Source organism: Silurus meridionalis, chromosome 13, assembly GCF_014805685.1.
Source record: "Silurus meridionalis isolate SWU-2019-XX chromosome 13, ASM1480568v1, whole genome shotgun sequence".
NCBI lineage: Eukaryota > Metazoa > Chordata > Actinopteri > Siluriformes > Siluridae > Silurus > Silurus meridionalis.
This window is the reverse complement of record NC_060896.1, coordinates 19,797,240-19,822,776: the sequence shown is the minus strand read 5'-3', so window position 1 is coordinate 19,822,776 and position 25,537 is coordinate 19,797,240. Positions and strand designations below refer to the sequence as shown.

At 39.4% G+C, this 25,537-nt stretch overlaps 2 protein-coding genes across 17 annotated transcripts in view; both read left to right on the top strand.

Annotated features, from left to right (window-relative positions):
• ppfia1 (PTPRF interacting protein alpha 1) overlaps positions 1-2 on the top strand; it is a 76,704-nt gene extending 76,702 nt beyond the window's left edge. For all 14 annotated transcript variants that reach the window (XM_046863994.1, XM_046863995.1, XM_046863992.1 and 11 more), the window contains one exon: positions 1-2. This exon is cut by the window's left edge. The gene's annotated coding sequence lies outside the window, so the exon portion shown is untranslated.
• A 2,629-nt stretch (positions 3-2,631) lies between these two features.
• Positions 2,632-25,418, top strand: LOC124395537 (src substrate protein p85-like). Of its 3 annotated transcripts, none has more exons than XM_046864099.1 (17): positions 2,632-2,786; positions 4,984-5,067; positions 9,610-9,683; positions 10,220-10,349; positions 13,352-13,462; positions 14,177-14,231; positions 15,256-15,366; positions 15,641-15,751; positions 17,340-17,450; positions 19,055-19,165; positions 20,707-20,762; positions 20,880-20,949; positions 21,280-21,428; positions 21,543-21,605; positions 22,620-22,746; positions 23,213-23,281; positions 23,768-25,418. In XM_046864099.1, the coding sequence occupies exons 2-17, from the start codon at positions 4,984-4,986 to the stop codon at positions 23,902-23,904; spliced, it is 1,569 nt and encodes a 522-aa protein (XP_046720055.1). In that variant the 5' UTR covers positions 2,632-2,786; the 3' UTR covers positions 23,905-25,418. The 3 variants fall into 3 exon arrangements, with proteins under 3 accessions (XP_046720055.1, XP_046720054.1, XP_046720056.1); XM_046864098.1 differs by having other exon boundaries at positions 21,540-21,605; XM_046864100.1 differs by lacking the exon at positions 19,055-19,165 and having other exon boundaries at positions 21,540-21,605.
• Positions 25,419-25,537: the final 119 nt, after the last annotated feature.

The following is a 25,537-nucleotide window of genomic DNA, read 5'->3' as shown; positions in this document are numbered from 1 at the left end:
AATCCTCTTGTGTGTGTCGTTCTTACTCAGGATGCTAGACAAATGTTCGTCATAGAAGTAAAGCGATTTATATTACTCTAAATGTACGCCATAAATATTTTACTGGTATTAAAAAAAACCCCAAAAAAACATTTATTCATGATTAGCGCATCATGTGGAACATCTGCTAAAGTTCCTGCTTTCTGAACTGCTTTGGGTCGCCCTTCACCAAATTTGAAGCTAATAAGGCACCAGCCTTTGTCCTGATCACACTTTTATGTGGAAAATGTAAACACTGACACTGGGATCTGCCTATAAATGTTCAATAGATTTCTTATAGGAAATCCCTCCTCATAACATTTGCTCCCCAAGCAGTCCTGCACTGTTGAACAATAACAGCATTAACTTCAGCAATTTGAGCTACAGGAGCTCGTCTGTTGGATCGAACCACATGTGCATCAATGGGCCTCCTCCAGGGTTCACCCACAACTTACCATCACAATTTGGCTCTTGTCAAATCCATACACTTGCCAATTTTTCCTGCTTCTAACACGTCAACTTTGAGGAAAAAATGTTCACTTGTTGCCAAATAAATCCCTCCCACTAACAGGTGCCATGATAAAGAGATAATCAGTGTTATTCACTTCAGGTCATAACGTATGCCTGGTCTGTGCAGGTCCCTGTGTTCAGTACGAGCAGTTGCAGTTGAATTATATGTAAATTATATGTAAATTATGTTTTTCTAGAGGGTCTGCATCACGGACCGGTATCTCATAGTATGAATGAACAAATGGATCATTTTCTTCTCCGTCAACCACTGTGGGGAAAAAATAAACAGCTATCAAATCCATAAAAGTCAAGGTTATTTTAGCTTGAGCAGTTTGCTACAAATGCGGTTTGCGAGTTCTGACTAGTGGCACTCTGACCATCCAATCAAAGGACGTGAAAATGACACTATTATTGCACACCTGCTAGATGGCTTCGGTGTTATCAGCATACAGGCGTCCGTACTGTTGACTCTGAAGGTTTTATGGTAGATTTAGATGCTGGCAACATATGATGTGATGTTAAAATCTGATTGGATAAAACTTGAATAAACTTGCACTATAGCAGCACTCATGCAGCCCCAGACCATGATGCTACCACCACCATGTTTGACTGTAGGCAAGACACAACTTTCTTGTTACTCTTCACCAGGGTGTCGCCACACATGCTGGACACCATAATTAATGCTTTTGGACAGGTTGTCTTCAACAAACTTTTGGCAGGTTTTCTTATGAACCAGCTTCAGAAGAGGCTTCCTTCTGGGACGATGGCCATGCAAACAGACATGCTGCACTGACTGGTGGACCATCCGCTTCTGCAACCTATAAAGCAATGCTGCAGCACTCATGCGTCTGTTTTTTGAAGCAGCTTCTGCCCTGGAAGCACAGCACGATGACGCAACTTCTTTGATGGACTCTTGCGGGGTCTGTTCCGAGTGGAACCCGTCTTGGAAATCCCCTGTATGACCCTGGCCACTGTACTGTAACTCAGTTTCAGTGTTTTACCGGTCTTCTTATTGCCTCAGCCGTCTTTGTGTAGATCAACAATTCTCAAATCCTCGGAGAGTCTTTGCCCTGTTGAACATCCAGTGGTCAGTATGAGAGGATTGTACTAAAGATACTAAAATGGTTGCTGAAATGTGAGGGGTGTACTTATTTTTGTGAGATACTATATATATATATATATATATATATATATATATATATATATATATATATATATATAAATATTATATGTCAAAATGATTTGATTCATTTTGCAAATAAATTTTAATGCTTCTTATTTTATTAGCACGCAATTAATGTTGTGCACATTTCTGTTTGACTTTTTTATTTAAAAAAATAGAAAACATAAAAGAGGTGAAATTAAAACCTGATCCACCAAAAAAATTGTTTTTAATTAATTTTTCCTGATGCGCCAAGTCTTAAACCAGGTACCAAATACCGCCATGAGTCACAAATCCGGCAATTAAAACCGTCTGTGTGGAAACATCGCAAAAGTTCAGTTTGGTGTCCTGATCATTTATGTAATTCTAAACACCATAATTACTTTAAAAACATTTACTAGAATATTTTGTCTTCCTGCTGTATGTTGAGTTTGGTTTCACTAATAATAAACATACATTTACATAAAGCATCAATATTTGTCCATGCCCATGATGATTATTATAAACTTGACAAAAGTATTAATTTTTGGTACATTTAGAACAGATAGAAATGTATGATTAAGTTGCGATTTATCACGAGATAACCCATGACAGTCATGCGATGAACCACAATCTATAAAATAGTTCATTTATAAAAACAAACAAATTAAAAAACAAAAAATGTATGTACAATTTTAGAATTTTCTATTCACTTCCAATTTTGGCCACAAGAGGCGCTGTGTGTCACTAACCCGGAAGTTGGAATGCAAGTGGGAAAACCGGAAGAGTTGGAAGCTGCGGGAACGTTTCCAAGCTGGTGTTCGTTTTAACGCACCCATAATGACAAACCCCGCCTTTACTTTTCTTTAACAGGCTGTATCCGCTGTCCATCCATTAAACTCCTCGTGAGTCGGCGCTCGGAACCAATAGTAGTGCCGAAACTAAAACTCGACTAGCCAATCATATCGCAGGGGCGTGGTCTTGCCTGATTACCGGTGGTAAACGAGAAGAACACCTCTCGCCTAAGGCTTCGACCATTTTCAGCGCTCAGAGGTTTCAGCCCAGTTTGATTTACTTCTTGCGTTTGCAAACTTCGAAAGGAAATTGGAGAAAAGCGGTAAGTTTAAGCATATAACCGAAGGTTTGGGGTAGGATTTGGAATATTTTGGTGTTGGAAAATGGGCTGATAAGAGACTGCACATTATTTCTAGGCAGAGTAGCAGAGCAGGAAATACCTTTCACACTTCATCTGTGTGTGTCTGGGATTTTCTTATATATTTTTAAATCTCTTGCCATCAATTTTTTCATTGTTCAAAAAAATAAAAGTATGTCCTGAGTAGGATCTATAATACACTTGGATCTTGAGTTGAATTAATAATATATGTAATGACCCTGAGATTATAAGATGATCTGATGCTTTCAGTGTTATAGAAATGGATCAATTATTGCAAACTAATACATCTATTCAACATGCAGTTTAAAAGATAAACTACAATTGTACCCAGATTTAATGAGTTAAAAAACAATCCATATCTGTCATGTTTTTTTCTCTGTAAGATTTTTATTCATATTAAAAAAATACCCCTTTTGTCTTTAATCTGCCATGTAAATGAATGAGAATGTTTTAGGCTGAAAAGGAAATGTGGAAAGTCTACACAAATGTCATGTTTAGGAGGAAAATAACAGTTTACAGGATTCTTTATGGCCTGAAGCAAAGTGTGCACTTTTGGGTGGGGTTTAGAACCAACACTAAAGTGTTAAAGAAGGTGGATAAGCAAAAGAAAGTCTGAATATCTGCATGTCTCTGCTAGTTTTGCTGATAAACCCACTGATCCGACACCTACTGATATTGAGGTTTGGTAATTCTGAAATCATTGGCACGTTCTGGAGGACCACCATGCGTAGGTCCTCCAGAATAGCTCGGATTCGCCAACAGGACAAGACCTCTGAAGGTGTGCTTTGCCGTGGGTCATTGAAATCCTGTAAGGTGTGACGAGGGATTGAATTTGTTCTTTAGAACGTTCTATGGATGCTCGATCGGATCGGGGAATTTGAAGACCAAGCCAACACTTTGTACTCTTTACATTACGTAAACCATTCCTGAGCACTGAAGGGGTGTAACCTGGGCTGTAACACTGTTTAGGTAGGTGGTACGTGTCAAAGAAACATCCATATATGCCCAGGAGGAAGATTCCACAGAGCATCACGCTGCCTTCACGGGCTTGTCTTCTTCCGATTATACATCCCGGTGCCAACTCTTCTTGAGATAAGTGGCGCACCTGGCTGTCCATGTGATGTTAAAAACATTAACATCAGTGCAGCCCATCTTCCGATGCTCCGTGATTCAGGTCTAATGCTCACACGCCCATTGTATTAGCTTTCAGTTATGTACAGGGGTCACCATGGGTACTCTGACTAGTCTGTGGCTACACACACTCATACACATCAAACTGGTTCACTGTGTGTCCTGACATCTTTCTGTCAGAGCTAGCATGAACTTTTTTGCCAGTATATGCTATAGAAGACTTGGACCGGTCAGGATCCTTCCACACAGACATGACTCAGCTTTGGACATTTATAACCCTAACCAGATATACTTCCTTGGACCATTTGTGGTAGGTACTGACCTGTGAATACTGCAATAACATGCCGTTTCCGACATGCAGTTTGGAACTTGTCACTCGGGTCCTTATACTTGCCCATTTCTCCTGCTTCCAACACATCAACTTTGAGAAGTGACTTTTCTCTTGCTGCTTAATGTATCCATTATCCCATCATAGGTGTCACTGTAACAAGATAACCAATGCGATTCATTTCACCTTTCACTGATTTTAACCTAATGGCTAATTGGTGTCTAAATTTGTTGTTGTCGTGATCATTTGTTTGTTTGTAGTTTTTAAGAAATAAAAAACACAGGCTGTCACTTTATTGCTCAAATGCAAAGTGTATTGCTGTCTGTTGTTAAAATAAAATGTCCGTGTTCAAAATCCGTTACGAAGTGCTGACACTGGAGACCCATAACGACAAAAAGATCTGAGACACATTTAAAACAGATGCTGCACATGTGGCCCTATTTCGCAACCGAACTCGGCTTTAAATCTCGCTCTGTGGTTATGACCTCTGCGGCTGACCTTTCCGGAAACACCCGAGTCGCATAGAACAATTATACCACACGTGGAAGTCGGTGGCGAAGTGCTTGAGCATGATTTTGCATCATCATGCAACATGCAGGCGATTTGTTTTTCCTTCTGGGTGACCAGAGACTAAATTTGACAGCGCATATGTGTTTACTTTGCGTGTGTTCGTGTCTACAGATGTGGAAAGCAGCAGCTGGCCGTTCCGTCTCCGTTACCGTGGATGACGGACCCGACGACTGGGAGACGGATCCTGACTTTGAGGTGAGCAAGGACCACTTTCCAGGCCCGACACGGTGCTGTAGGGAAACGATCGCCGATGCCGTCCCGCAAAGTATCACAGACTTTTAAGAATAGCGCAAAGAATCATTTTGGAGTTACGTTTAACTTTTTTGGACCGTCGACCAAACGAGTTAGTTCCTGTTCTCACTTTTGTTATTGCAGCTCTAAACAGTTTTTCTCTCAGCAGAAAAAATTTAAATAAACGACTACTTGAGAATGCAAGGTGAAGCAATTTGTGTAAATCTACATTTGTATTGTTTTTAATAATAATTATGGATTATATATATATATATATATATATATATATATATATATATATATATATATATATATATATATATATATATATATATATATATATGAAATGAAAAGATTTGCATGCCAATATTTCAAAATATCACACACAATATCAATAACTATTTTTAGTTCAGTTTGGCGTCTCCATCTGAAAATACAGCAAAGGCAAAAGTGCACAGTTTTATGTTCCATTGTACTGCACATCATACTTTTTTCCCAGGGGTTACAGATACACCGTAAGCAAACTGTTGATTAACTGTGGGGTTACACTCCTGGTCTCGCGGCAGGTTATATGTAACGAAGGAGCAGCATGTTTTTCTGACACATAGTGGAGTATAAAGATCCACATTACAATGTATTGAAGTACAAGTTTCCCAAAATGCAAATACTGTGATGTTCAATGTTGAGTGACGAAGTAAATGTACAAGACGGATTTAAACCCGTCTGTGGTGGAAGTCATTGGTGTCGAGTTCAACTGGTTGTCGCATGCGCATCATGCAAATTCGACCTTTGTGTGGGCGTACAGGGATTTTTATTTTGAAGGACATGCAATGTTGACCGGCTGTTCGTTGGAATGTGTACTGTCAAAGGATGATCTGAGCCAGGGCAAAACATGTTTGGAAGCTAAAGTGCTTCTATATGTTTGCACTACAACTGTGAAACTAGATTATCAGGTTAGAGATGTCTATAGCCTCCAGGTTTTATATTATCTAAACCACATTCCGATATTAACACATACACAAAATAAATCCACATTTAAAATGAGAAATAAAGAGAAATGATATTTTGGGAAAATATTGGTACTGTTAGGAAGTAAATATATATATCAAAGAAGGCTGAGAAAATCTTATTGGTTAAACTTTCGATCGTTTGTTCATTACACAATGCACAACTCAACTCTGCTGTTACGGATATACCACAATACCATAGCAGTGTATGTATCTAAAATAAAACACTGTTGTAACTGATTGGGAAGTACACCGGTTGGAAAAGTCAGGTGCGTGATATCCGTAAGAGCAGAGCATTTTGTAATGGATTTTTGGATCAGATGGTAAAACAAAGTTGTTGTTTTATTTTTGTTTTTGATTTGAACAATGTTTTTGTTTATTTTTTTGCTTACATTTACCAAGTGCGTCAGTATTAATAGAGAGCACTGTCTTTTTGCGTTGTTGTGAAAGCAGTGGGAATGACTCCAACCTGAGGAAGAAACTGCTTCTGTGTACAAGATCTTCACCAGCGTTGTTTTCCAGCAACATTATTGCGAAATCCAGTGCGGAACAAATTACCAAACACTGCATTGTTCAGTTGCAGATTAGTGTGGCATAGAGAGTCAGTATCCACATAAGCAAGTGTGGGATATTATAGTCAGACCCCGATGTACGACCTTTTCGGAGATACAAAGGTCATGCCAAAAAAATCAATCAATCGAAGAACATCGACATTTATCGTCATTCTGAGTTAGGGCAGGTTTTCTGGTCCCTGTCTCCGTTGTAAGTAGAGGCCTACCTGTATATGGGAACTGTGTGTGTAAGATTAGAGTCTCGGTGAATAAGAAGAGAAAAGCCACTGACCAAAATAACTGGTTAGCAGTAAATGATGAAACTATTTTGAGTGATCTTAGGTTCCTTTTTCTAAAGTAAGTGTGTGTGTGTGTGTGTGTGTGTGTGTGTGTGTGTGTGTGTGTGTGTGTGTACATTTAAACACAGGAAGATCACTGCAGAAATAAATAGTTTGGTTGCATATAGAAAGTAAATTATACTACACTCTTATACTAACCTCCACACTTCTGCAGAGATGTTCCACTAGGTTTTAGAGTGTGCTTGAGAAGATTTCGGATCATTGTAGGGTGAGGAGGCCTGTGTGCAGTCAGCGTTCCAATTCATTCCATAGGTGTTCTGTAGGGTCGAGTGTTTAATCCAATCCACGTAAAGCATTTCTCGATGGAGCTGGTGTGGTGCATTGGCGCATGCCATGCTGAAACAGGCTGGGGTCTCCAAGTTTAGTTCTCCTCGTTCAAGTGAAGGGAAATATTTATATTACCACATCTAAAGACATCCTAACCCTAATTGTGTGCCTCTGACTAGTGCGGTAACAGATTGGAGAGGGAACCACATATAGATAGATAGATAGATAGATAGATAGATAGATAGATAGATAGATAGATAGATAGATAGATAGATAGATAGATAGATAGATAGATAGATAGATAGATAGATAGATAGATAGATAGATAGATAGATAGATAGATAGATAGATATAGATAGATAGATAGATAGATAGATAGATAGATAGATAGATAGATAGATAGATAGATAGATAGATAGATAGATAGATAGATAGATAGATAGATAGATATAGATAGATAGATAGATAGATAGATAGATAGATAGATAGATCGAACGAATCCAACGAACGAATCCAACGAACGAATCCAACGAACGAACTTTATTGTCATTGCATTGTACAGGTAAACAGCAACCAAATGCAGTTTGGCATCTACATATATATATATATATATATATATATATGAAGTATATACAGTGAATAAATATAAAGGCTATTTCAGTGCAGAGATGTGTGGACATTCAGAAGTACAGTGAATAAATATAAAGGTGTACAGTAATTAAGAAAAATGTGCAGAAATGAAAGGTTACAGATCACAAGATTATGGCATTAAGGAGTAGCAAGCTGAATAAACAGTCTACTATATATAAAAAATATATATATATAAATATATACACATACATTATATACACAGATGAATGTGAAATGTTGGGCAGAATGTACAGTAATGATAAATATACATACAGATATAAAAAGTGCAGATGTAATGAGGAGTGAAAAGATATAATATGAAATATGTACATGTATTGTACAGAGATTATATACAGTCTTTTGTTTATGTTTGTTTTGTAGTGATTTAGCGGTGTAGTGTTGAGTTCAGTAGTGTGATGGTGGATGGTCTTTGTGGCGTTGAGAGTCAGGTTGTTGGTGGCACACCATGCTGCCAGATTACGGATCTCTTCCCTGTAGGCCGATTCGTTGTTGTTGTCGATCTGGCCGACCACGGTGGTGTCATCTGCATACTTGATGAAGATGTTGGAGTTATACAGAGGAGCACAATCGTGGGTGAACAGGGAGTAGAGCAGTGGGCTCAGAACACAGCCCTGCGGTATGCCAGTGTTCAGAATTAGGGTTGAGGATACCTGGTTTCCCAACCTGACAGATTGAGGTCTGTTGGTGAGAAAGTCCAGAATCCATCTGCAAGTGGAGGTGCAGATACCCAGTTCACTGAGCTTAGTGATCAGTACAGTGGGAGGACTGTATTGAACGCAGAGCTAAAGTCAATGAACAGCATTCTGATGTACGTGTTGCTTTTATCCAGGTGGGTGAGAGCAGAATGAAGAGCTGTGGAAACTGCATCCTCTGTTGACCTGTTCGGTCGATAGGCAAACTGGTATGGGTCCAGTGTAGGTGGTAGGCCCGCAGTGAGGTGATTCAGGACCAGTTTCTCAAAGCACTTCATAGCAATGGGGGTGAGTGCAACCGGGCGAAAGTCATTCAGGCATTTAGCAGCTGAGTGCTTAGGCACTGGTATGATAGTAGTGGTCTTCAGGCATGTAGGTACCATGGCTTGGGCCAGTGACGGGTTGAAAATGTCAGTAAAAACCTGTGCCAGTTGTCCAGCGCATGCTCTGAGAACACGTCCCGGTATGCCGTCCGGGCCAGCTGCCTTTCGTGCATCCACTCTGCTGAACACTGAATAGACGTCCGTTGTTAAGATTGAAAGTGGGCTGTAAGCAGTAGCAGAGTCCGTGGTTGGTGTAAAATGTCCTGTGCTAGTAATGCTTCTCGGCTGTATGAGATGTGTGCAAGCCTGTTCTGCGTGAATAAACTTGCTGTTGATGGAGAAATTGCTGCTAAATCGCAAAATCTGGAGAGACGCTGGGCCTCGCGTTGTGCACGCGCCGCCATCTTGGTTTAATAAATATGGCTGGGAAAGTCTGGTGTCTCAATACTTTTGTCCATTTAGTGTATAGAAATAGTCTTTAAAATCAGTGTATAGCAGTAATAAATTGGCATTTGTTTTAATTGTCTTTTTAAAAAGGATTTAAACGAATAGATTATTATTATTATTATTATTATTATTATTATCTTTTGAAGTTTTATTTATTATAGGATTTTAAAAAATGAAGCTTGTTTTTTTTTTTTTCTGTTTTTCTGCAGAATGATGTGACTGAGAAAGAGCAGCGATGGGGAGCGAAGACGGTATTGGGTTCTGGACATCAGGAACACATCAAGTGAGTCCGAGTTTTAATATAATAGTACTAATGTAAACATTTTGTGTGATCGTTTTAGAATTTCAATGAAGTATATCAAGTAAAAAAAAGACCTGATCTCCTTATATTTGTCACGTGTTTAGGTTTAAATACGTTTTTTTTTTTCTTCAAGAATTTCTTTTCGATACATTTAATGATTTTTTTCGAAACCTTAATGCTTTACTTTACATCTCAAAGTACGAGTTTGTTAGGAATATCTCATTTTACTTGTGAAATGTCTGTGTAAGATTTAATTCCTGTTACTTTTCGATTGACAGTAGTTTTTTTTTTTTGTTGCATCGCACCGATTGGACATATGAGAGGTTTTTCATATCATATTGCTTAGAGTGAGTGAACCAAATATTATACGCGGGTGTGCAGTCCGGTCGGGGGGAGATTTCATTTCCGCACGAGACGATTTCATATCCAGCTTTCGCAGCTACGAGTATAATGCCTCTGAATAAAATGTTCACTCGATGAAGAAAGTTCAATATTGTGTGTTCCTCCTGCGCCATCAGCATCCACCAGCTGCGTGAGACGGTGTCGACCGAGCACAGTGATCTAAAACAGCGGGAGCTGGAGAACATGCCCAAAGCCTCACATGGTTATGGGGGGAGGTTTGGTGTTCAGGAGGACCGAATGGACAAGGTGAGAACTGACATGCCCTTTCACAACCTGTTTTCCCACCAGCTGTCTTTCTTTCACTTCTTGTTTGGATTTTTTTCACCCTGCTACGATGAGCTTATCAGCTGTTGAAATATCCCACACAAATACACTATATGGACACAAGTATTGGGACACCCGACTGTTCCAGCATGACAATGCTACTGTGCACAAAAAAACAGCCACAAGTCTCCACATCCTAAATCCAGGGAAACATCTTTCCCAGAAAAGTGGAGGGACTAAACGTGGAATGGGATGTCCAAAAAGCACCTACAGAATCTTATGCTCAGGTGTTGACAAACCTTTGTCCATATATTGTAGATCTGTTAGTGTTTTAATCTCCAGGGAAATCAGGACTTTACAGGTTTGGTAGGAATGTATGAGGCATAATCAGTTTCAATGCATCACAGACATTGGCTTGCAGCATTCCATTTTGAAAGTGCACATCATGAAATTCTCTACATCACTACTAAAACAGTATAAGGGTTTGATCATGTTGCGAAATTTGAATTGCAGTTGCTTTGTTTCCTTTCGAACGTCTCTCGATATTTTTAGCACAATCGCCCAATATCATCAAGGCTGCCATCACGTCCAGCCGATGGTCTCCCTAACCTCGCGATGGCGAGTGTGAAATCGCTCAGCTGTAAGCAAATGTCGAGTGAGGGAGTAATTCATACACACTTTGGCCAAATGATCTTTTTAATTTTACTCCGCCAGAGCAAATCGCTCTCAAAGAAGCCGCATTCACTTTGTAGCATGTTGGCTCGCTGGCTAGCCAGCTCAGATCAATTGGTACATTTCTATTTAAGGTGGCTTCTGGTAAGATTGGCGTCCCGGATGATTATGTCCCTAACTCTACTGCAGTTACTGTTTCAAACTAGGAAGTGATTATTTATTTATTAGGTGAAAACAGATGTGCCAAGCCGTGTGCAATGTGAAACATCCCAATGGGGTTATAGAAAATATAGGAGCAATTAGAACATTGGCAGAACATTGGCAAACTTTATCTTTTTGTTGGTTTTCATATAATCCCGTGCATATAATACGATACATTTTTATCTAAAGCAGCTTTATACAGATAAAGAGGTTATAAAGTTGTATAAAAGTGTATGTTTGTTCCTTGTTATTGTAAGTTTATCCCTAATTAGCCATTAGCAGTGAGCCAGTGGCAACTGTAAGGGGAAACTCCCTGAGGTGGATTGTAGAAGAAACCTTGAGAAGGTTCCCTTTTGAGTCTGGGACTCGTGGTGGCACCAAATGTCCATTGATTCCAGTACTTCAATGTTGAGTTGTGCAGTGATAGACACTTAAATGCAAAACTTTCCTTGCAGCCTGTGGTACTAAGCCATTGTAGTGAACTGTTGATATGAAGTATCAAATCCAAATCCATCCTCAAAGTTTTTCAGTCGTTTAGTAAGTTAATGGCTCTTAAGGTTGTTAAGGCGGAACCATCCCCGGCTGCACAGAGCGGTCTCTAATTGAAGAGAACTCCATCCAGAGGTTGGGTGTCGGGATGACTCGAGCAGATCTGAAGAGAAGAAAAGGACAAGAGTGCTGGTCACTTTTTTTCTCAGGAGCATGTTTAACTCCACACAGAGAGAGTAGAGGGGAGACGGCGCTTGATATCGTTAAATACTGGTATGATGCAGTGTGCTATATGAAATATAAATGCATGAACAATTCCTTGTTACACTTGAAAGGTCTCTGCCTGAGTAGGCAGGATTTCTTAGCTCCAGAGAAAACTGTCTTTCAAAAGGCACCCTAAAGAGTCATCTTCTGAGACTCCATGTTTTGGACAGATTCGAAGGAACGCCACATGTATTCTTTGTATCCTCCACTGGGAAGGCAATCCCACAATTCTGTAGCGCCATTGTGTCGATGGTGTGTCGTCCATCTTTTTTGTGTAGAGCTGGGTCAGGCTGGTTCGGTTGTAAATGGTTGTAAGTGGCCTCTCTGTATGAGACATGTTATTTCAGCAGAGGCCTGGCTCACTTTCTATGATTTTATTTACTTATAAGAGGACTATAGAAGTCTGGAAAAAACACACACAGGCCATGGCATGAATGTTCAGCCACACAACAGGTATTTAACAAGTGTGAATGAAAATCCAGTGATTGTGAATTGTATACAATTGGCCTTTAGATGAAAATGAGGGCCTGTGTGTGTGTGTGTGTGTGTGCACGCGTGGGTGCAGGGCAGACAGAACATGCAGCAGTGCATCTCTCTGATGCCCACACATTCAGACATGGTGGATTCATGCAAAAAAAAACTGAATTTAAAATGCTTTGTGAAGATGACGTGTGCCATCTTTTGAAACAATGTGATCACTTGGGAAGGGAAAGAAAGTGTGCTACAAGAATCAATTTACATCAGAAAGCCTTTTAAGTTTTTATGGCTTTGTGACTATTACTCAGTAAGTCTTTAGTTCAAGTCCCAGGTATGGTTTCGTCCATAATCAGGATTGTTTCACTGTGGGTAAAATGCAAATCAGCTGAAACCTGTAATCGGAAATGTGTGCGTATTTATGGGTAACAACTATAGTAATGGTGGTGGTCAGTGCCAGAGGAAGGCTTGCATTAATGAAGGAAAAAAAAAAATCACTACTTTCAGGATTCATATGCACTTAGCGCACTTTGACACACACCTCTCCATCACTTTATCAAGATGTGTAAAAAAATAAATAAATAAAAGAATCACTGCTTAAACGTATGATACCATTCAGTAATGTGAGTTTGGAGAACGATAAAAAATGACTCTGCAGCTTCTTCTCATTGCTTTGCATAGATTTATTGTCCTGGAGTTCTGTTTTAAACTGACGAGGGAAAAAATGCTGTAGGTGCATCTATAATACAGTATTGTGCTATTATTTGAAAAAGATTTCCATCCCATTCATTGTTTTTCCCCAAATCACCAAGTTATCAAATTTTTAAAAGTTTAAGAAATGTATTGTCTATTGTTCTAACGCTTTTTAAACGTTTTTGCTGCAGTCGGCTGTGGGTCACGAGTATCAGAGCAAACTGTCGAAGCACTGCTCCCAGACTGACACATCTAAAGGCTTCGGGGGGAAATTCGGAGTTCAGAGTGACCGCGTGGACGAGGTACAAATTTATTTCAGATTTAATATAATAAAATGCGTTTCATTGTTACTGTAATATATATTAAATAATGCAAGCTGGACAATGCTTTTTTTTGTTTGTTAATGATTAGGAATGGAATATAATTTTTTTTTTTTTTTTAAGGAAATATTAACTTAACCTTCTTTTTCAATGTACATGCTTTTTCCAGCAAATAAATGTAATAATACAGAAAATATGTATATCTTAATAAAGCAAGTAACATACATAATTAGAGCACAAAATAAAAACATAATGAAGGCTTTTTCAAACTGATCTGCAAAAGCAAACACTACACTCAGAGTCAGAAAAACCTATTTACTTTCTAAAACTGTACTTGAGGATTTTGTATGTTGAATTTGTTTAGTAATTACCGTAATTTCCGGACTAATAAGCGCACCCATATATAAGCCACACCCACTGAATTTTACAAAGATTTTTATTTTGAACATAAGCCGCACCTGTCTATAAGCCGTGTATGTCCACACTGAAACTAATGAACTTTACACAGGCTTGTATCGAAACAGTAGCCTACCAAGAAAGTCATTGTTCACTGTCTTCCTCCTTCCTTTCACAACTATTTCTCTCGAGAGTTTATCTTTTGGCATCGTACACTATGCTTGAGGGAAGAATATGTATGTAGATAGTGTTTCCTAATTTTATTTATTACTTTTTTTTAATCCTTCCACCATTATTTAGTCTGCTGTGGGGTTCGAGTATGCTGGGAAAACAGAGAAACATGCCTCACAGAGAGGTGAGGCTCAACATCTTTCCTCTTCTTACTCATTTCCGTGTGTGTGTGTGTGTGTGTGTGTGTGTGTGTGTGTGTGTGTGTGTGTGTGTGTGAGAGAGAGAGAGAGAGAGAGAGCGAGAGCTTGCTGCTGACACACTCATACACTATGTGGACAAAAGCCGTATGCGATGCTTTCGCAAACTGTTCTCACAGATTTGTAGGAACACAGTTGTATAGAATGTCTTTCGAACCCAAATCTGTTCCAGCATAGTCATGCCTCTGTGCACAAAACCAACTTCATAATCATATGGTTTGTATGAGTTATAGTGGGAGATTGAGGTTCCCTGCAATAGAGCTTTGACCTCAACCTTTTGGGATGATCACACCCCAAGCCTCCCCACCTGACTTCATTCAGCCAGAAGGGCTTTAATAAGCACAAATCTCCACAAGCACACTCCAAAATCTAGTGGAACATCTTTCCAGGCGAGTGGAGGTTATTATAACAGCTAATGTGAACTAAATGTGGAAAAAAGAGACGTTCAAAAGTCTTATGCTGGAGTTTTTTGCTCAGGTGTCCCCAAATTTATTTATTTTTTTTTTTGGGGGGGGTGTTACTTGAGGTGGGTATTGGGCCTTTTTCATCTGCACAATTCTGTGATTGGTGCTGCTCCGTGATGCATATCTGAGCTATACAGAGCTGATAATTTTATTCTGTACGCTACTTGCCTCCTATACTGGACTATAAAATAAAGCATGGACGTTCTCTTCATTAAGCCGAACATTTCGATACATCGCATGGCTACGTTGCAGTAGTTTTGTGATTTCTCGAATATTGGGGTTAACTTGCACATCGCACGTAGACGACTTCACCAACTTTTCTGTTTATGACGACTTCACCAACTGAGTGTTTATGTGCAGTTGCGTTCTGACAGAATTGATTTAACTCCTCTGTCACTCTCCTGTCGGATCCCCGCATGTTTTAAACTCTGTTTGCTGTGTTTGTAATTACTGTTGCTTTTTCCCCCCAACCCCAACGCCATCTCAGATTACACCACTGGTTTTGGGGGTCGCTACGGTGTTCAGACTGATCGTGTGGACCAGAGTGCTGTAGGCTTTGATTATCAGGGAAAAACCGAGAAGCACGAATCCCAGAAAGGTTTGTTTCCCCGTTTCCCACGATCACATGACACCGATGTTAACCTCTCACGCTTGTCTTCCCTTTGGTGGGTTTAATATTCAGTATTTATTTGATTGTGTAATTTGCACAGTGAATCCGATTATCTCATTTACATGACATAATGATTTCCCCGAGACCATCCTGTAGCCCGCTGTATTCATACGCATGGAGAACCCCCAGTGGAATGAACAGCATTTCTGTATATTATGAATATATTGCTTTTACTCAAATCTTTGTATTTGTGTATTTGCAGATTATGCTAAAGGATTTGGCGGGAAATATGGAGTGGAAACTGATAAAGTGGACAAAAGTGCAGTGGGCTTCGAGTATCAGGGCAGAACGGAGAAACACGAGTCACAGAAAGGTTTGTGAAGCACGGAACATCCCCAAACCCATTCCATGCTGAAGATGCCATGCTGTACCTGGACGAACTTGAATAAGAATAATCTGAAGTTTTATATTTATATTTTCTTTTAAGACAATGCCCCTTATTTTTCTCTCTTTTTATACGACCGTTTTTTAAGCATACATATATAAATATATATATATATATATATAATTCCCCAACATGGTATTGTATGAGGAAGTCAGGTGTGTCAGAGAAGTATGTAAGGGTGGTGCAGGACATGTATGAGGACAGTGTACGACAGACTGGTTCAGAGTGAAGGTTGGACTGCATCAAGGATCGGCCCTGAGCCCTTTCCTGTTTGCAGTGGTGATGGACAGGTTGACGGACGAGGTCAGACAGTAGTCTCCCTGGACTATGATGTTTGCAGATGATATTGTGATTTGTGGTGAGAGTAGAGAGCAGGTTGAGAAGAGCCTGGAGAGGTGGAGATATGCGCTGGAGAGAAGGGGAATGAAAGTCAGTAGGAGTAAGACAGAGTACATGTGTGTGAATGAGAGGGAGGGCAGTGGAGCAATGCGGTTGCAGGGAGAAGAGGTGGAGAAGGTGGAGGAGTTCAGGTACCTGGGGTCAACAGTGCAAAGTAATGGAGAGTGTGTTAGAGAAGTAAAGAAAAGAGTGCAGGCAGGGTGGAGTGGGTGAAGAAGAGTGACAGGAGTGATTTGTGATAGAAGAGTATCTGCAAGAATGAAAGGGAAAGTTTATAGGACTGTGGTGAGACCTGCGATGATGTATGGATTAGAGACAGTGGCATTGAGTAAAAGGCAGGAGGCAGAGCTGGAGGTAGCAGAGCTGAAGATGTTAAGGTTTTCGTTGGGAGTGACGAGGATGGAAAAGATTAGAAATGAGTTTATTAGAGGGACAGCACATGTAGGATGTTTTGGCGACAAGGTGAGGAAGGTGAGATTGAGATGGTTTGGACATGTGCAGAGAAGGGACATGAATTATATTGGTAGAAGAATGTTGAAGATGGAGCCACCCGGTAGGAGGAAAAGAGGAAGGCCAAGGAGGAGGTTCATGGATGTGGTGAGGGAAGACATGCAGGTAGTTGGTGTGAAAGAGGCAGATGTAGAGGACAGGGTGGTATGGAGACGGATGATCCGCTGTGGCGACCCCTAATGGGAGCAGCCGAAAGAAGAAGAAGAAGATATATTTTTCCAACAAATATATGTTCTTTCCCAAACTGTTGCCATACAATTAGAGCCACACAATTGTATAGGATATCTTATGATTCAATATTATATATAATATTGTGTGGCTCCAATTTTGTGCCACCAGTTTTGGGAAGAACCGCATATGTCAGGAAAAGTCAGGTGTCCCACCACTTTTATCCGCATAGTTTATATAGTTACTGTTATTTTAATTGCAGCTGTAGTTGATGATCTGACTCTTTGTTTTTATTGTAATAGCTTTTACTTTGCTTTATCTCGCCGTTTGTTTTTATCAAATTTCTGACCTATATTTAAAAATGTTCCTCACAATGACCTCCAGAAGCGTTTCAGCTTTCTCCATCATTCCTACGCAACATGTCGCCTGTGCATTCTAGATTACGTGAAGGGCTTTGGAGGGAAGTTTGGAGTGCAGACGGACCGCGTGGATAAATCCGCAGTTGGCTGGGACCATCAGGAGAAACTGCAGCTCCACGAGTCTCAGAAAGGTAACGCACACCTCCGTTCGCTTGTGTTATTCTGAAAGAGAGGAAGTTGTACTGAAGGTTAGGATGTGAAACATCGAGATTTGACTGTGTGAGACGTAAATGGAGAGTGAGAGAGCCTTTTTACCACACCCTTGCTTTCAAGACAGGGATTCATAATCTGGTTTGTGGTTTTCCATCAGTTCTTTATTGGTTCTACCACACAAAAAAAACCTTGTTTACTGTAAGAGTTAGTAAACTGAAGCTGTAAAGATGAACCCTTGTATGGCGAACTTCGATTGTGGTCAAAATGAAATAGTTGGGGCTGTGTGAATAGCTTTTTTACATGTTAATTTTTATAACCACATATCATTCCAATGTTATCATTTTCGAAGCAATCAGTACAGTGTACACTATATGGACAAAAGTATTGGGACACCACTTTTCCAGCCATATGAGGTTCTTCCCCCAGACTAAATTGGAGGCACACAAATGGATGCTTTAAAATGTGGTAGAAATAAACTTTTCCTTCGCTTGAATCGGGACACCCAAACCTGCTCCAGCATGACAATGCCTCTCTGCACAAAGCCAGCTGCATCAAGGTATGATTTACACGAGTTTGAGTGGAATATCTCAAGTAACCTGCTATAGAGAGCTGACCTCCACCCTGTTGAACATCTTTGGGATGAATTGGAACCCTGAATGCACCTCAGTCCTTCACACCCAACATCAGCAGCCTTGTTGCAGAATGAGCACAAATCTCCACAAGCGCACACCAAAATCTGTTGGAACATCATCTCAGATAAGAGGGTGTTATTATAAGAGCAAATGTGGAATAGGATGTTCAGAAAGCACGTATAGGATCTTATAGTCAGGTGTCCACACACTTTTGTCAATATAGTATATGTTGAATGTACTGTATGAATGTGACACACCATGCTGTGATAAGGAAACAATCAATAACAGGGTGGTGTGAAGGGGTGGAGCCATTGCCAGTCCAGAATTTTTATTTTCCTATACATTCCTATATAAATATATTAATCGCACGATTGTTATGAATAGACACGTGATTAATCTTAATCGCACATTTTTATTTGTTATATATGTACCTTAAATGAATACTTTTCAAGTTTTTAATACTCTAATCAACATGGGCAAATATAGATGCTTTATGCAAATGTATGTTTATTATTACTGAAACACACTCAACATAGAGTATGAAGAAAAAATAACCTTGTAAATGTTTGAAAGTAATTATGATGATTTAAAATATATATAAATAATATTGACGCTTTAATAACGTGTTAACGGCACAAATGTTAACGAATAAGCATATATGGTTATATGCTTGCTGTTTTAATGTCACCATTTGAGTGTCCTCAGATCTCATAACTTATACCATGAACATTCTCATTTTAAAGATTAGAAGGTTATTATTTTACAGTCTTTTCGAAAACCATTTCATATGGAGGCTTTCTAGTATAATATTGGTACACTCCTAATGGCGCTGCTTTAATGTTGGTGTTTCTGCTGGTGTGTCCTTCTGGGAAATTGGGTTTCTTTTCCCTGTTCCATGTCCTGTCAGTCTTGTCATCTTGCCGTGTGTCTACATGTTTGTGTCTTTGCAGATTATAAGCGTGGGTTTGGAGGGAAATACGGGGTGGAGGTTGAGAAGCAGGATCAGAGCGCTCTTGGCTTTGACCACAAAGAGAGCCTGGCTAAGCACGAGTCTCAACAAGGCATAAGTCTTTGTCCTCTTTACTCCCCACAACCTCTATGTTTAGGCTAATGAATATATATTTTGCAAAAAAAAAAAAAAACATGGCATTGCTGAATGGTCAACAAGGGCGGAGTTTAGGTTCAGACTGATCTAATAATTTGACCTTGATCTAGTAACATGACAAGTAGTACGTTTCCTTTATGAATTTTAAATGCTTTTAGGTAGACATCATAAAATAGTTCTTAAAGTGATATCTATGAAGCGTACCTGTGGACCTTTCAAATATTCTGTAAGGTGAAAGCTATAAAAATTAGATGGTGCTTCTAAATATCTTGAAGATTATTGTACATATGAATCAATGGGTGTAATATTTGAAATTGATTATATATGTACACGTGTGTGTATGTATGTGTGTGTGTGTGTGTGTGTGTGTGTGTGTGTGTGTGTGTGTGTGTGTGTGTGTGTGTATATATATATATATATATATATATATATATATATATATATATATATATATATATATATATATATATATATATATATATATAAATAATAAAAAAAGTGGTATTAACAAGTTTAGAGACTAGTTTTGTAACACACCAACAGATGGCAGCACAAGGCTGCATGCACAGTCACAGGGAGCGCCGAACTTCATAAGTCAGCGTGCCAAAAGACATTATCCTGTGTACATCGGGAGCTGTGCAACTGCTGCTATTCTGACCACGTGCGTTACCACATTTAGACAGAAGGTTAGAAAAAGCAACAATATACCCTATCATCGAGCTCTCCTCACATGAAAGTTTCTCACCAGAAGCAGGATCTCCCTTCCGCAGCCACCCTTTTTCCTGTGGACTTCAAACTCTTCCCGAGGATCAAAGGTCACCGAATCGCAGAATTTGCTTGACGGGCTTCATAAAGAAGACTTCCAGGACATATTCCAGAAGTGGCAAGAACACTGGGAACACTGTATTGCTGTGCAAAGGGACTGTTTTGAAAGTGATTGTGTATAAACCTAGATATATTTATTGATTGTTTAAATAATCCCTGGCTGCAACACGTTCGATAGAGCGCTCACCTGACTATTGAACATTATTTAACAGAGTAATGATGATTGGAACATTTCTCTCAAACAGTGTTTTAATTCTTTCACTTAAGTTTGCAAGTGGTTTATCAGTTTTAATTTGAGCTACACCCTTATTGACCGAGCCAGCATTAGAATGTGCTCTTCAAGACCCCTGTGCTCTTATATTCCCGATTTCTCCTGTATGCATGCTCAGCCTCTCTGGAAATACACAAAATGCACACATTACACACACAAACACACGTTGCTTGTCTTAGTGCAGCAGTCGGCCCTGTATGACTGTATGAGAACGTGCCTATGATGAACAATGGCTGTGAGAATGAAGGTCTCCCCGTGCTCCTCTGCGCGTTGCCTTTTCTGTTCTTTCCTTGGTTCTTCCCAGCATCTCTCCCAAGCTTCCTTATTCTCACAGCACTGCTGTGTTTATTTTGAGCGTCAGTCTCCTGATCAAAGTCTTCCTCCTTTTTTGGCTACTCTAGATTACTCTAAAGGGTTTGGAGGGAAATTCGGAGTTCAGCAGGACCGAATGGACAAGGTAAATCCTGCTTCTATAATCAGATTCATAAATACGTATGCCATAGCTATTTGATGACGCCCGAGTTGTGTGTGCGTGTGTGTGCGCTCGCATGTGTGTGTGCATGTATGTATTTAGAGTGCAGGAACTTTTGATGATGTTGAGAAACCTGCTGCTGCTTACCAAAGGACCAGACCAGTTGAAGCAGGTAAGCACCTTTTTTTGAGCTGTTTTACGATATATACCCTTTTACATGTATCATAGTCAACAGCTGAAGTAGTACAGAGTACAACATTTTGACAGCTGGAATAAAATTGTTCTTTTTTGCTATCTACATAGCCAGAAACATTAGAAAGATTAGGAAGAAAAAGGACATCTAATCATCAGTCAGAATTGCCATTCCAAGGGCTTTAAAACTCCTACAGAATACTTTAGGTCAATACACAACACACAAAAAAAACCCTCAGAAAGAATGCATTTGGCGGTCTGATTTTCGCGTATTGCTATTTTGAGTATGTAAATATGCAACTGGTTTCAGCCGGCAAAGGAACAGGAAGCATTAAGGCTCGTTTTGAGAATCTGGCCAAGCAGAATGAGGAAGAGGACAAGAAACGGGTGCAGGAGGAGAGAGCCAGAAGAGAAGCCAGGGAGAAGCAGGAGCAAGAGGAAGCCCTTAAAAAGGCAGAGGTGTGTGTATGCAATCAAATGTTTGCACAAAGCATGTACAGTAGTCTTATGTGTTGTTATGCGTGCATGTTGATCCTGCATGTCTAATCATGTTATCATGGTTTCTTTAAGCAGAGTGCCAAAACTCGCACACCTTCCCCTCAGCCCAGCCCCACCTCCACCACTCAGACCCATCAGGTAACTCTGAACTCTTTACTACATTATTATACTACTTAGAATTCCTTTGGTGTGGAATTTTTCTTGTTGAAATCTTAGTTATACTTCTTGGCTTTCAAACTACTATTCCTAAGAGGCACCAAGCGCACACACATTTACCTCTCGGGATAATTTATCCAGTCCACCTATAAAGTGTTTGGGAGATGCACAGACATGGAGAGAACATACAAAGCTCAGTTCCCCCTCCTGTTAAACCTCGTCACTAGGTGTGTGATATCGTAATTGTTGTTTCAAAGATGTATGATTTGACATTGTCGAATACATCACAAAACCCGATCGAAAAACCCCCACAGAGTGCACGCACACATTACACGAAGTCTAGTAGATTAGAGGCACGCGCAATTAGCATGCGTTCTTTCGCTGCACGTGTATTAAAATGCATTTAGAATGACGACAAAATTGTTAATTAAAATTTAATTAAAATGACGACACAAAGATATGGGGGCAGAAAATGTGTACATTTATCATTTCATATAGTTAATCCATATCACACGAAAAGCTGCGTGTTTTTTTTTTTTTTGTTTGTTTTTTTTGTTTATATGATATATTTATGATATATTTATGATATGTTATAATATCAAATTTTGAATATATTTTCTTGGTAACAGCCAAAATGATATTTTTCAAGCTCTCTGGTTAAATGTAAGAATTTGACCCACACTTTTAGAAATAAATTGGCTTTATAAAAGTTTAAAATGGCCATAAAAGGTCAAAATGAATCGGAACTTATTAAAAAGGTGACTCTTTGTCACTGCTGTAAAACCACCATCACACAGAATAGAAAAATTATCAAAATTTTAGGAGTCAGCTATCCACGGTAGTCCTCAAGGTACCAGCACAATAACAGTTTTTATGTGACTATCACACACTACTACTTGTCACGCCCAGTTTTCCACATAGTTCTGCTAAACATTCCCTGATTGTGTACTTTTTGATATGCAGTGGTTAATGTGTGATTGCTTTACTTCCTCCCAGTATCAGACTCCCGATTCACCCAAGAAAACGAAGGAGGTCGAAGAGCACGTGTATGAGGTGGAGCCAAGCACACAGCAGGAAGACCTCTACCAGAACCCAGATCAGGATGACCAGTACCAGGCTGCAGGTTAAACATCCACAAACCCGTTCACAACACAGTAACACGGAGAAAGACTTGTTTTACGAGACATAGACGCATCTCGTATCACATTTTTCTCTGTTCTATTATTTTGTCTGTTAGACTTTTGATTTATTAATGTACAAACAACGAGCTTGCCGACAGTAGTTTAGTGTCGGCTAGCTACCATGCCTTTAGTCTTTCGCAGTCAGACCTAGAGGACTAATACATGTTTAGTAGTGTTAACCAATAAACTCATCCAAAAATACCCTTTAACATGTAGAAATGATCAGCCGACGTGAAATTCTTTGCTGTCTGTGCTTAGTAGATAGTTCAGCTGTGCACTCCAGACTATTTTTCTTTAGTGTGTGTGTGTGTGTGTGTGTGTGTGTGTGTGTGTGTGTGTGTGTGTGTGTGTGTGTGTGTGTGTGTGTGTGTGTGTCAGGAAGTTCTAATTGAGTTTGTGTGTATTTAGACACTCAGCCTTATGATTATGGAGAGGACCTGGGAGTGACTGCTGTGGCTCTGTATGATTATCAAGCTAGTAAGTCAAACATTGAATCTTTTTGTTTTTTTGCATCTTGTGTACAAAGTACATAGAAAGTGATTTTCTGTAAACATTATTTGAAGGTAAGGGTCTTTTGCCCCAAGTGTAGTTGATCAGACAAGTAGTCATCTTCATCCAGGTCTTTTTAATTTTTTTTCATTGCTTCATATGAAATCCATAAGCTATAGAATCAGGTATTTGAATAATTACTTACAGTACTGCTTTTTCTTTTGTCATAGAGACACCGGCAAATGAATTGTTGCACAAAATATAAAGTATATTATGAACATTGCATAAGTTTGTGCACTGTGCTAGTTCGATTGTTAAAATATTTTATTAGAAAGCTTCCTAAATGTGACTTGATCTTGGCCGATTAATAAATTTGACCCAATTTAAAATATAGTGCTGAAAAACGTACCTTTACACACTGAAATATTTTCTTATCCGCACACACAATAGAATGTATTTTTTTTATATTCGCAGCCGGTGACGACGAGATCTCCTTCGACCCCGACGACATCATCACCAACATTGAGATGATTGACGAGGGCTGGTGGAGAGGCGTGTGCAGAGGGGCTTACGGACTTTTCCCAGCCAATTACGTCGAAGTCCGGCAGTAAGCCCGGCTCGCCAGACACGCCCGCCTCCCTGGAGGAGAGGGGATCTTCTTTGCACATCTTTCCATTTGTATCCCAATCATTTTCCTTCGCCTCCTTGCAATGCTTTAGGCATTCTCAGGTCTTTCTCCTCTCTTCCTACTTTTCCTTTCTCTTTGCCCCAGATTTAGCCCCGATACCCTGCTAAATCACATTCCTTCATCCATTATCCCATTTTCCTCTCCTCTTTGTTCCTGTTGACATTTAAGATTAGTCCATGATGCCACGAGTGATCTACAGAGAATAAATCTTGGCTTTTGGGTTGTATCAATTGCCGATGTGAAAGTGCGTAGGGGATTTTGACAGGTGGTGTTATTTAGAAGAATTGGTGTGATCAACCAAAAAAAAAAGAGGATTTCCTTGCATGTATTGGAAGGGGAATGCTGTACAAAGCTGTACATGCTGAATTCCTGCCAAAAGTGACTTGCAATCCAAACGAAACGTGAAATCGTTATCATTTACTCTTTTAGAAGGTTTGTATTTCACGTATTCGCTCACATCAGATATGTCGTATTGGCGGTTTTATTCTGTTTCGAAAGTACAATAACAGCTTCAGATTGATCAATATAATCCAGAAATTGCTATCTCAAAAGTGTTTTTGTTGCATTGAGGTATAATATTTTTTTTTAACAGTCATCACATTGTCTGAAACACTTTGCAGCTTCTTTTGTACTATGTGCCCCTGTCGCTTTTTATCTTGATAGTGTTCAACACTAATGGAAAAGAAAGAAAGAAAGAAAGAAAGAAAGAAAGAAAGAAAGAAATCTATAATGTGACCAAAAACTATAACACTAAAATATACTGTCCCTCACTGGCACGTAGTTTCCAACCAGCCGCCCGTTGAGTTCAGTTCTTTCCAATTGTTATGGCAGGAAATGTCTGTAAGAGCAGAAATTTTAGCATTTTGTGAAAAATTCATCGAGTCTGAACAGGAGGAAAAATGCAGATAAGCTCCCTTTCTGTGCGTCCTGGGCATGCAGTGTTTTCGTCTTTTGTCCTTGTCGGTGTACTTCTGCTTTGTAACTTGGTGCCACTGCATTTTCTTTCTGACCAACACAATATTGAGTGGTTTGATGTCTGAGTCTGCTGGATCGAGTGCACTATTGATTCGGAATTGGGGTAATAATGACTGTCGTAGAAGTAAATACTGAACAGAATTTTAGCATTTGGGATGTAACTGACAAGATAAGGACGCATGAATTCCAGTGTTTGAAACAGAGCTGATGTATATAAATATAGCTCGATCTTATTTGATATGTAACAGACCCGTTGTGGTGCAGTGGGATTTTAATTCATTAAGGATGTTAGAATCAATGGCTAGGCAGCAACAGCTAATCTTTTGGGTTTTAGGGGATTGTAAAAGTGACCTTCTCAGATCTGTTATTTTTTATCTGTATCTTGCTGGCTTACCTCTCATTACATGCCTGTTTTTTTTTTGTATGAAATAAAATTTCAATTAATAAAATATAAATAAAATACATAGTTGGAAACTGCTATTTTCTTTTGGAAAAATATTGCGTTTGTGTACTGGGTTCTTGTAGTGTACTGAAAGACAAAAATAACGGAGGAATAGCTTGTGTTCTCCTGTTGTCGCTTC